Below are 11387 nucleotides of genomic sequence, written 5' to 3'. Positions count from 1 at the left end.
TGTGGGGCTCCCAGGTGGGTGGTGTGGGGCTCCCAGGTGGGTGGTGTGGGGCTTCCAGGTGGGTGGTGTGGGACCCGCAGGTGGGTGGTGTGGGGCCCCCAGGTGGGTGGTGTGGGGCCCCCAGGTGGGTGGTGTGGGGCCCCCAGGTGGGTGGGGTGGGGCCCCCAGGTAGGTGGGGTGGGGCTTCCTGTGTGGATGCTGAGGGTCCCTGTGCTGAGGGTGGTGGTCCCATCGTCCTCCACCCTGCTGTACCTGAGGCCTGAGTACAGGCTCCCCTGCCTGTTTTAGGGTTCACCGTTCACCCTGGTGACAGGTGGGTGCTGGAGACCGGCCGCCTGTATGAAGTCACCATCGAAGTTTTTGACAAATTCAGCAACAAGGTCTATCTGTCTGATGTGAGTGCCTGTTCAGGTCCTAGCTGGGGGATGAGGTGGGGTCGTTGCCTTATGCAGCTGCTGAAGGGCAGCCCCCAAAGCAACAGGAGCCCCCGTGCAGGCTGACCGAGGAAGGGTCCTGTTTCTAGTGGCGCTCCCGGGTCTGTGGGAGATAATGCGGAGGCGTCCTGGGGCATCTCCAGAGCCTGTGAACCTGCACACCGGCCTCACTGCGGAGCCCCTGTCGGGCTGGAGAGCAGAGGGTGCCACAGCGGCAGGGTTCCAGGAGAGGGGGATAGGGAGGAGGTCTCTGCCCACCACTCTCCCGCCCCACTTTCCCCAAGCTAGGGACCTCAGAGAATCCATTCTCCTCCTGCCCTGCAGAGAGTCAGGGAGCACGTCCTGGCTTTCTTCATACTGGGTCCCAGAAATACCTGGAACCCTGCATGACAGAGGCCGAGCTCAGCACGCTTTCTGGTTCTGGAAAGGGGTGTCAGACAGATGGGGAAATGTGCAGGAGTCTTGAACGCCTCTCTATCCCCTGTGAGAAATTCCAGGCTCGTCAGTGAGCACCTCCAGGCCCTTCCAGGTGGCGCTGGAGGTTTTAGAAGAAGGAGGCGAGGTTCCTCTCGGTGTCCTTGAAGAAGTCATTGCTTTGCTCGTGTTATCAAGCAAGGGCTGGGATGGTCACCATTTACAGTTACCTGTAGGGGACATGATGTCCTTTTTTTATATTTACTGGTTCCTTGTTGAGACCTTGGTAGGCTCCAAGCTGCCCCAGGTGCCACACGGGGAGATGAAACAGGAGCGCAGGTCATCGGGCCATGCAGGGAGGGCGGCCTCGGTGGGGACAAAGGCCATAGTGGTCAGAGCTCTGTTCCAGGGCCCAGCCCGCCCATCTGTTGCTAGTAGAGGCTGCTGAGCTCCAGGGGGCCCCTTGGCCTGGCCTGGCTGCTGGTTTCAGTCCTGTAGCTTCGTGCCCAAACTCTGACTTTCTGGAGTCACCCCAGAAACACCTCTCTCCTGTCCTGCCTCACCTTCCAGAACATCCGAATTGAAACTGTGCTTCCTGCTGAGTTCTTTGAGGTGCTCTCATCCTCCCAGAATGGTTCGTACCATCGTGTCAGGGCACTAAAGAGGGGACAGACGGCCATTGACGCGGCCCTCACCTCTGTGGTAGACCAGGCAAGTTGGTGGCTCCCCTGCGTCGTGCCTTGGCCTATGAAGCCCCCCTCTGTAGGCAGAAATGTCAGCCCAGGAGGGCCATGAGTCCCAGGGAGTTGGGCCACCAGTGTCCCTTTGCCTGTTTGGGCTACTTGCATCCTGGGTTCTTTTTCCCCTTGTCTTTAAGAAGCCCATCAGCCTTAGGGAGCAGAGCTTTGCTGATTGGAAAATCGGCCTGGGTATTCCCATTTTCCTATCCCACACAAAAGGCCTCCTGGCCTGAAAGGGGCCACAGGCCGTAACAGGAAGAAACGCCCATGCACTGACAATGACTCCTGCCAGAGTCAGCCTCCTCAGCTTTGGGGGCTGGGTGAACTGCTTTAGCTCTCAAGCCTCAGTTTCCCCATCTGTCAAGTAGGGGAGGGGGGACACCACGTCCATCCTGCCCTGAGGATTCAGTCAGGCAGCACTTCCAGAAAGCACTTCAGAAAGCCATCCCCGTGAAGAAGGAGAGGGTGGCTCTCCACTCTCCCAGAAATCCACCTTTGTGGCCTGATCCCCAGGGAGGGGTGGGGGTCCAGTGACTGGGAAAGACTGATGATGACATGGATGTCATAGTGACGTGTGGCACCCTCACCCGTTGTAGGATGGAGGGGTCCACATACTACAGGTGCCTGTGTGGAACCAGCAGGAGGTGGAAATTCACATCCCCATCACCCTGTATCCCAGCATCTTGACATTTCCATGGCAACCAAAGACGGGCGCCTATCAGTACACAATAAAGGTACGTGAGACCGCTCACCTCTGGGTGCATTCCTTTGGTGTTTTCATGGGATTGTGGCTTTTTGTCCATTCTATTACTTTTAGTATTACTCTCTAGTGGTCATAGAGAATTTTAAATCACAGTCTTTGTGATTTCTGTTGGTTCCTGAGGTTTCCATCATAGCAATACATTTTGGTAATTAGGAAAAAAAAAACAACAAAAAAACCCAACAATGAAAAACTTGAGAATAAGGCAGGGTGCAGTGGCTAACACCTGCAGTCCCAGCAATTTCGGAGGCTGAAGTGAGAGGATCACTTAAGCCCAGGAGTTTGATACCAGGCTGAGCAACATAGGGAGACCTCCATCTCTACCAAAAAAAAAAAAAGAGAGAGAGAGAAAAAATGCAATAAAGAAAACCTGGAATACAGATTTGAATTTCATTAACATTAATTTTTCTAATTTATTTTAAAGCAATATATACACACACCCTTAGAGAAAACATTAAAATTTAAGGGATAAGTATCTCCAACCTCATCACATGGGATGTATCATTGCTCTCACCTTAATGCTTGTACCTGGTGTTAGCCAGCAGGACTCACGTTAGACAGTGCTCGAGTCCTCGTGGTCGGTGCAGGGCACATCAGTCCTGCTGTCCCGTGGAGTGGTGACAGGTGTCCTGTCCGTAGACTGGCACCAGCTGTCTGCTCAGGTGTGTCACCATCCTGGCCTCTTGGGTTCTGGGGTTGTTTCCTCTGGTCTGGGAGCAGAGGTGTGGTCGCTGACCTCCTAGCAGACGATGAGGAGCGGGCAGGGGTGTGTGCTGGGAGCTTGTGTCTAGTCAGGGAGGCAGCACCCTGCAACTGGCTCGGTGACCAAGGGTTTCGTCCCACGCCAGCCTGAGCTCTGGGAGGTGCCACCAGATTCTGGGGCATCTGTCATGGGCCTGTGTGTTTGTGTGCGTCAGTCTCGAGGTCCCCAGAATATGAGGACAGAAATGAGACAGGACAGAGGGTGAGGGCAGGGGTAGCCTCCAACCAGACCCTAGTTGATGCCACATTTTTCCCTGCTGTGGGCATCGACCTTGTGTGTCAGTGAGGAAGTGGTCACAGGTGTTTTAGAGCCTGGGAGAGTGTATATGTGTTTGAGTGTATTGGTGCTAGTGTATATGTGTGATGTATGTGTGAGAAAGTTTGAGTGTGTGCATGTGACGGTAAGCTGGTGGGAGTAGGTGAATGTATGTGAGTGTACCGTGGGTGTGAATGGTGAGTAGGTGAAAGTGTGAGTGTGAAAGTAAATGTAAGTGTGAGCATGTGTACGAATGAGTAGGTGTATGTGTGTGCACTGTGGGTATGAGTGGTGAGCATGAGAGTAAATGAGTGTGAGCAGGTGAGTAGGTATACATGTGTGCACTGTGGGTATAAGTGGTACGTGTGCATGAGTGTATGAGTGAATGGGCAAGTAGCTGTACATGAGTGTGAATTGTGAGTGTGAATGGTGAGTGTGTGCATGGGTGAGCCCATGAGTGTGAGGATAAATGTGTATGAGTGTGAGTGCCTGCAGGCACACGCACGTGTCTCTGACCCTCTGGCTTCCCCAGCAGGCTGAGGGCAGGCAGCCGGTCCTGTGATGGCTTTTCCTCCGCAGGCCCATGGTGGCAGTGGGAACTTCAGCTGGTCTTCGTCAAGCTACCTGGTTGCCACAGTTACTGTCAAGGGCGTAATGACCACAGGCAGTGACACCGGGCTCAGTGTGATCCAGGCACACGATGTGCAGAACCCACTCCATTTCGGTGAGATGAAGGTGAGAGCTCAGGGCCAAGACACCCCTTGGGAGACTTCACTCAGAAACACCCCTAGCCCTGGGTCCTGTACTTAGGAGCTCAAGCCCCAGCCCTTCCCTTAGGAGCTCACGGCTATGTCAGGAAGATGGACAGGATGTCTCACACCAGCCAACAATGGGCCCAGAAAGACCAGTGTCCACAGGGCTGGGTTTCTGGAGGGGAGATAATCTAAGAGCCATTCTAGAAAATTCCCCAGACCTGGCCGGGCGCGGTGGCTCAAGCCTGTAATCCCAGCACTTTGGGAGGCCGAGACGGGCGGATCACGAGGTCGGGAGATCGAGACCATCCTGGCTAACACGGTGAAACCCCATCTCTACTAAAAAAATACAAAAAACTAGCCGGGTGAGGTGGCGGGCGCCTGTAGTCCCAGCTACTCGGGAGGCTGAGGCAGGAGAATGGCGTGAACCCGGGAGGCGGAGCTTGCAGTGAGCTGAGATCCGGCCACTGCACTCCAGCCTGGGCGACAGAGCGAGACTCCGTCTCAAAAAAAAAAAAAAAAAAAAAGAAAGAAAATTCCCCAGACCTGAAAGATAGGAATCTCAAATTGGAAGGTCCACCAAGCACTAGGTTGTAAACTCACAGTGAAAGGGCACCACCAGGCTCCGAGAGACCAGGCCAGACTCCTCTCCCTTCACTCACTTTTGGGTACAAAGGCAGGTCCCTGCACAGGTCCCCACACCTGGCTTTTGGCCCTGAGTGACATGGGACCATCTCACTTCACAATGGTGGCAGGTGGCGGTAGTCACAGCTGAGCCTCTGCCAGCCCCACCTGTGGCCCCTGACCCCAGGCCATACTTGCCTGGTGCTCTGACTTCAGCCCCTTTATTCCTTCATTTGGGACAGGAAGGGACACCCCGTGGAGTCCAGCCGCAGCCTGCTGTTACAGTATCAGGGACAGGGATGGACAGGCTGGCCAGTCTTCCACTTGAGACCCAAAGCCGCCTCTGTCTAAAGTGAGGCCGGATTCTCATGGAGAGGGGGCTCCACACAGGCCTTTGAGGTGAAGCATGAAGTCCAACGTTGGGATAAACTGGGACCCCGTCCCCTCATCCCAGTTTCCCCTTGTGTCGCTGTTTGCCCAGCAGCCCAGCCAGATCCCGAGGACAGTTCCTCAGGAGGCAGCATGCGTCCTGGGTAGATAGAACCTGGCCTCCGGGGCCAGCCGGCAGGGCTTGCGCTCAGACCCAGTGCACTGTAAAGGAGCCAGCCCTTTCCCTTCAGGCCAGTGCTTCATCAGGTGAGGGAGGTTGAGGAGATCCCCTCCTTAACCAGGAGGTGGAACTCTAGTTTTATACAATCATGGCTGTGCTTACCTCTTTCCTGGCTCCAGCGGCTCTACTGGTCCATCCGATGAGCCATTCAGAACACATCCCACATCTCACTGGTCCTGACACGCCTGCCCTGGCATGCCTGCCCTGGCTCAAGCTGCCGCATCTCTCTCTGGGGCTTTCCAGCAGCCTCCTCACCACACTGCTCACCTGGCTGCTGATCGGTACACAGAAGCCAGGGTGGTGGGGACCTCTGAGGTCCCCCAGCTCAGCCACAGTAAACACTGATTCCTCACCATGGCTGCCAGCCCCATCTCTTTCCACTGCCCCTGCACAGTGCACTTCAGCACACTGGCCTCCATGTTCCTCCAAGGTGCTGGCCTGGTAGGTACTGCAGGGCCTTTGCACGCACCATCCTTTCACTTGGAGTGTTCTTCCCCCAGGCTTTGCCTGTCTGCCTGTGCTGTGGCTCTCAAGTCTGAGCTTCTAGGCCACTCCTCGGAGAGGCCTCCCCTGCTCTCTGTCCGTGAATCACCCCACTGACTGCAACAGGCTTCTTACAGATGTATCCTCAGTGCTCAACACACAGCAGCTCTTAGGAAATCCGAGCAACAGGCCCTGCCTCTCCTGTGGAGGTGACTGAGCTCAGGCCATGCCCCTGTCTTCCAGGTGTGTGTGATCGAGCCCCACAGCATGGAGTTTGCCCCGTGCCAGGTAGAGGCACGTGTGGGCCAGGCCCTGGAGCTGCCCCTGAGGATCAATGGCCTCATGCCCGGCGGGGCCGGCGAGGTGGTCACCTTGAGCGACTGCTCCCACTTTGACTTGGCTGTCGAGGTGGAGAACCAGGGTGTGTTCCAGCCACTCCCAGGTAAACCAGCGCTGCTGAGCAGGTGCCAGATACTGGGATTGGTTCCAGATCGCGTGGGTTCTCAGCATGGACCGCCAGATTCCCAAAGAGAGGGCTTGAGGCAGCAGAGGGGCTGCAGCATAAGGAATGGCAGTTGTCTCCTGATCCACCATCAGTTCCTGTCTGGCCTGGATCTTGCCCACCGTGTGACTTTGGCAGATCAGTGGCCTCACTCAGCTTCAGTTTTCACATCTCTAAGCTGTGTGTCATCTACATAGAATTACATCAAAGTGCCTGTTTTAGTCCCTGGAATGCAGTTGGTATTCAGAATGCGTTGTCAATAGGGGTTTGGTTAGTTCTAGAGTCCTCTCACCTGTGACAGGCCAGGCCCACCCATCTGTTCTCTGCCTCATCTGCTGTGGGGTTTTGGTGGTGACATGGGTGGAGTCTGACTGTGATAGTTTATCAAGTGTTAGCCCTGCCAGGACAGGACAGGCACTTTGCATGCCTGATCTCATTAGGACTTTACAACCACCCTAGGAGAAGGATCTGTTGTTGGCCCATGTGACAGATGAAGAAACTGAGGCTGTGTAGCTGTAGCTGCCCAATGTCACACATGGCCTGGGACAGGGATGGGGTGCAGATCTGGGTATGGCTGACTCTTGCCCTGGGGCTTTACTCACCTGTGAAATGGGCCCTAAAGATAAGGGAAGGAAGGGCTCCCTCTCTGATTTGCAGAAGAAGACCAAAGGACAAGGAACTATTGAATAGGAGTAAGATTTGGGCAGAGCATTGGAAGTGAACAGTGACAACATTTGGTGGGCAGGGGCGCCTGTAACCAGGGCCTGGAGGTAGGCAGTCCATGGTGCCTGTGCACATGGAGGACCGAGAACAGAGGACCCGTTGAATCACAGAGTGCTTTGGAGGGCTTGGACCTAATGTCCAGGCAGTAGGGGGAGCCACTGAAGGTTTTTGAACAGAAGAGCGATGTGATCCTGGCAGTGTTTAGGAAGCTTTATTGGCAGAGGGTTTGTAGGATCGCCTGTGGTGCCAAGTGGCTGTGCACGCAACTGTAGCTGTAATTCCGTGCAGAGCTTTTGCAGTTTGAAACTGCACAGAAGGAGGCCAGTATCTCTGAAAAATCCCTGAGCAAACTGCATCTAGGAGAAACTAAGCTCATGAAGTCTACAGTGTCATTGTCAGGTAATCATTTAGGTTGGAGGAAAAGCCTTGCGCATGGGAGAGGCCCGCTGACAGAAGGACATGAACCACTCCCCTGCACTGCCTGCCACAACCGTCCTGGAGGGAGGCTGCAGGGTGCTGCTCAGGCAGGGGGGCAGGTCCCAGGGAGGAAAGTTCACGGCTTGGAGTTCCACAGGCCTGGGTCTGAGCCACTCCACTCTCTTGCTATCTCTATGATGCCAGTGTGCTGCCCAGCCTCTCTGAGCCTTGGGTTCTTTAACTATAAAATGGGATGACAGCTCTTGCTTATTGTGATGGTTACAAGTGACTATCCCTCAGCACAATACAGGGTGTTTCTCCAGGAGTTTGACTTCTGAAAACAGCAGTCAAGATGGGAATCCTGTGGTGTCAAATTTCTCTTAGGAAGTGCCTTGCACTGCCCCTGGCCTGGGGCATGGTGTGCATGGTAATGTGTAGGGAGGTGTGTAGGGCCCAAGCTGTATGAAAATATGTATCTTAGAAACCTGGGCTCTGTCAGGACAGAGATGCTCACCCCACAGAAACCCATAGGACTCAAGAACAGGTCGGATCAGCAGGTTGACCTGTCCCTGTAATGCCCACCCTGGAGCTTACTCAGCTAAAGAAACAAATTTGGTCCCATGTTAGGTAAACTCCCTCTGCCACCTCCCAGGCTCAGACCACAGGTAGCCAGACTCTGATCATGGCTCTCAGGAGGAGCCCTGGTAGCCCTGGCCCAGGCTGACCTCCCTTCTGTGGCTCCCTCTGCTTACTGTAGTTGGACTTGGCAGTCCCATTTCTGCCTTGCCCTCTTGGGTGGCATCTTCTTGAAAGCCCCTGGGCTGTGGGCACTACTGTGACTCTCTCAACATGTCTTTGTGCTGGCATAGATGGACTTACAGAATAGAATACTGAGCCCAGATGAAAACCTGCTCATACATGGTGAAATGATTTTTGGCAAAGGTGCCAAGACTGTCCAATGGGGAAAGGACAGTCTGTTCACCAAATGGTGCTGGGACAACCAGGTATCCACATGTGTAAGTATGAAGTTAGACCCTTCCATAACTCCAAACACAAAAATTAAGTCACAGTGGATCAAAGACCTAATATAAAATTGAAAACTATAAAACTTCTAAAAGAAAACCAGAGGAAAGCTTCAGGACATTGGAATTGGCATTGATTTTTTGGCTATAACACCAGATGCACAGGCTACAAATTAAAAATAGACAAACTGGACTACAGCGAAATAAAACAGTTCTGTATATCAAAGGACACAACAGAGTACAAAGGCAACCTACAGAATGGGAGAACACATCTGCAAATTGTATAAGGGGTTCATATCTAGGATATGTAAAGAACTCCTACATCTCAGCAGCAATAACACCAATAACCCAATCAAACAGTAGGCCGAGGACTTGAATATTTGTCCGAAGCTGATACACAGACAACAAGCACACGGGAAGATGCTGAACGTCACTCATCATCAGAGTGGTGCAAATCAAACCCACAATGAAAAGTACTACCCTCCTTAGGATGGCTGCAATCAAAACAACAGAAAACAGCAAATGTTGACAAGGATGTGAAGACACTGGAGCTCTTATGCGCTGCTGGTGGGTATGCAAAAGGTGGTGCTGCTGTGGAAAGCAGTATGGTGGTTCTTCAAGAAAGTAAACATGGAGTTACCATATGATCCAGCAGGCAATCCCGCATCTGGGTGTACATCCAAAGGTGTTGAAAGCACGATCCCCAAGAGGTGTTTGTGCACCCATGTTCATGGCAGTGTTATTCACAATAGCCAAAAGGTGGAAGCAACCCAGGTGTCCACCGTTGGAAGAATGAATGAACACAATGAGGTCTATCCATACAGTGGAATATTATTCAGCCTTAAGAAGGAAGGAAATTCCGACCCATGCTACAACATGGAAGAGCCTTGAAGACATCATGCTCAGTGAAGTAAGCCAGTCCTTCACTGAGGACTTTTGTCCTCACAAAAGGACAAATACTTTATGATCCCACTTATATGAGATACCTAGAGTAACCAAATTCATGAAGACAGGAAGTATAATGGTAGTGGTCAGGGACTGGAGCGAGGAGAATTGGGAAGTTACTGTATATTGGGTGCAGAGTTTCAGTTTTGTAAGTTGAAGAGTTGTGTAGACAGATAGTAGCGATATTCACACGCTACATAAATGTGCTTAATGCCACTGAACTATACACACAAAAGGTGTTATGGTGGGAAATTTTATCTTACCTGTATTTTATCAGAATTTTTTTAAAACAATTTTTTTTTTAAAGATAAAATTTTAGACTGCGCATGGTGGCCCATGCCCGTAATCGCAGCATTTTGGGAGTCCGAGATGGGAGGATTGCTTGAGCCCAGGAGTTTGAGACCAGCCTGGGCAACATAATGGGACCATGCTTCTACAAAAAAATGAAAAAGTTATCCTGGTATGGTGGCTCACTCCTGTAGTCCCAGTTAGTCAGGAGGCTGAGGTAGAAGACTCACTTGAGCCTAGGAGGTAGAGGTTGCAGTGAGCCAAGATTGTGCCACTGCACTCCAGCCTGGGCAACAGAGCAAGACCCTGTCTCAAAAATAAAATAAAATAAAAATTTTAAAACTTAATTTAATAATGGCAGGGATGTAGGGCAGCCGTTGGCAGCAGTATAAAGTGACACAACCACTTTGGGAAGATATTTGACAACAGCAACCAACAATGACTACAGCTAAACAAATGCACGCCCTGCAGCCTAACACTACCTCTCTTAGGGATGCACCCAACAGAAATGCCCAGGTGTGTCCCCCAAGAGAAAGGCGCCCAGATGTTTACAGCAATACCATGTAACACAGTCCCAAACTGGAAGAAACCCAGATGCGCACCATAGCATGGGTCAGTCTATTGCTCTATATTCATATAACAGAATCATATGGAGAATGTGGACAAAGGATCCTCAAGTGTGACCAGTGAGAAATCCCATGAACACTGCTGAGGTGAGGAAGCCAGGCACAGAAGAGTTGTGCCCGTGGCTCCCTTTATGGGAACCATGCCAAGCAAGGCTCAGTTGCGCTGGTGGCACCAGGCGGGTGGTTTTCCTTTAGGGAGAGGCCAGATACCAGAAGGGTCTCCGGGAGATTCTGGGGGTACAGATAATATTCTGTTTGTTGATATGGGTGCTGCCTATAGGGTGGGTCCAGTATGTGGAAAAATCATTGTGAATTACATACTCATGTGAATTAAACATTATTTATTTATTTTTTTGAAACAGTTTTGCTCCCTCATTGCCTATGTAGGAGTGCAGTGGTGTGATCTTGGCTCACCGCAACCTCTGCCTCCCGGGTTCCAGCAATTCTCCTGCCTCAGCCTCCCGAGTAGCTGGGATTACAGACATGCGCCACCACGCCCGGCTAATTCTGTATTTTTAGTAGAGATGGGATTTCTCCGTGTTAGTCAGGCTAGTCTCAAACTTCCGACCTCAGGTGATCCGTGCGCCTCAGCCTCCAAAAGTGCTGGGATTGCAGGTGTGAGCCACCGCGCCTGGCCGTGAATTAAACATTTTTATTTTTCTTTTGAGACAGAGTTTCACTCTTACTGCCCGGGCTGGAATGCAGTAGTGCGATCTTGGCTCATCGCAACCTCTGCCTCCTGGGTTCAAGTGATTCTCCTGTCTCAGCCTCCTGAGTAACTGGGATTACAGGCATGTGCCACCATGCCTGGCTAATTTTTTGTATTTTTAGTGGAGACAGGGTTTCTCCATGTTGTCAGCTTGTCTCAAACTCCTGACCTCAGGTGATCCGCCCACCTCAGCCTCCCAAAGTGCTGGATTACAGGCATGAGCCACCGTGCCTGGCTGAATTAAACATTTTTAGTTAAAAAAAAATCACATCAAGGATCAAGCCTGGGATGAAAGAGGGGTGCCCCCAGCCTGTTGTGCC

At 52.1% G+C, this 11387-nt stretch overlaps 1 protein-coding gene across 1 annotated transcript in view; it reads left to right on the top strand.

Moving 5' to 3' along the window:
* Positions 1-11387, top strand: part of NUP210 (nucleoporin 210kDa) — a 63569-nt gene that overhangs the window by 1371 nt on the left and 50811 nt on the right. The window contains 5 exon segments of the mRNA XM_011983614.1: positions 289-395; positions 1419-1559; positions 2185-2322; positions 3946-4101; positions 6079-6277. Of these exon segments, the coding sequence (XP_011839004.1) occupies positions 4021-4101; positions 6079-6277 (280 nt within the window). The 5' untranslated portion in view covers positions 289-395; positions 1419-1559; positions 2185-2322; positions 3946-4020.

This window comes from Mandrillus leucophaeus, unplaced genomic scaffold (assembly GCF_000951045.1).
Source record: "Mandrillus leucophaeus isolate KB7577 unplaced genomic scaffold, Mleu.le_1.0 Scaffold252, whole genome shotgun sequence".
Classification (NCBI taxonomy): domain Eukaryota; kingdom Metazoa; phylum Chordata; class Mammalia; order Primates; family Cercopithecidae; genus Mandrillus; species Mandrillus leucophaeus.
The sequence above is the reverse complement of the archived record's forward strand: the minus strand, read 5'-3'. Positions and strand labels throughout refer to the sequence as shown.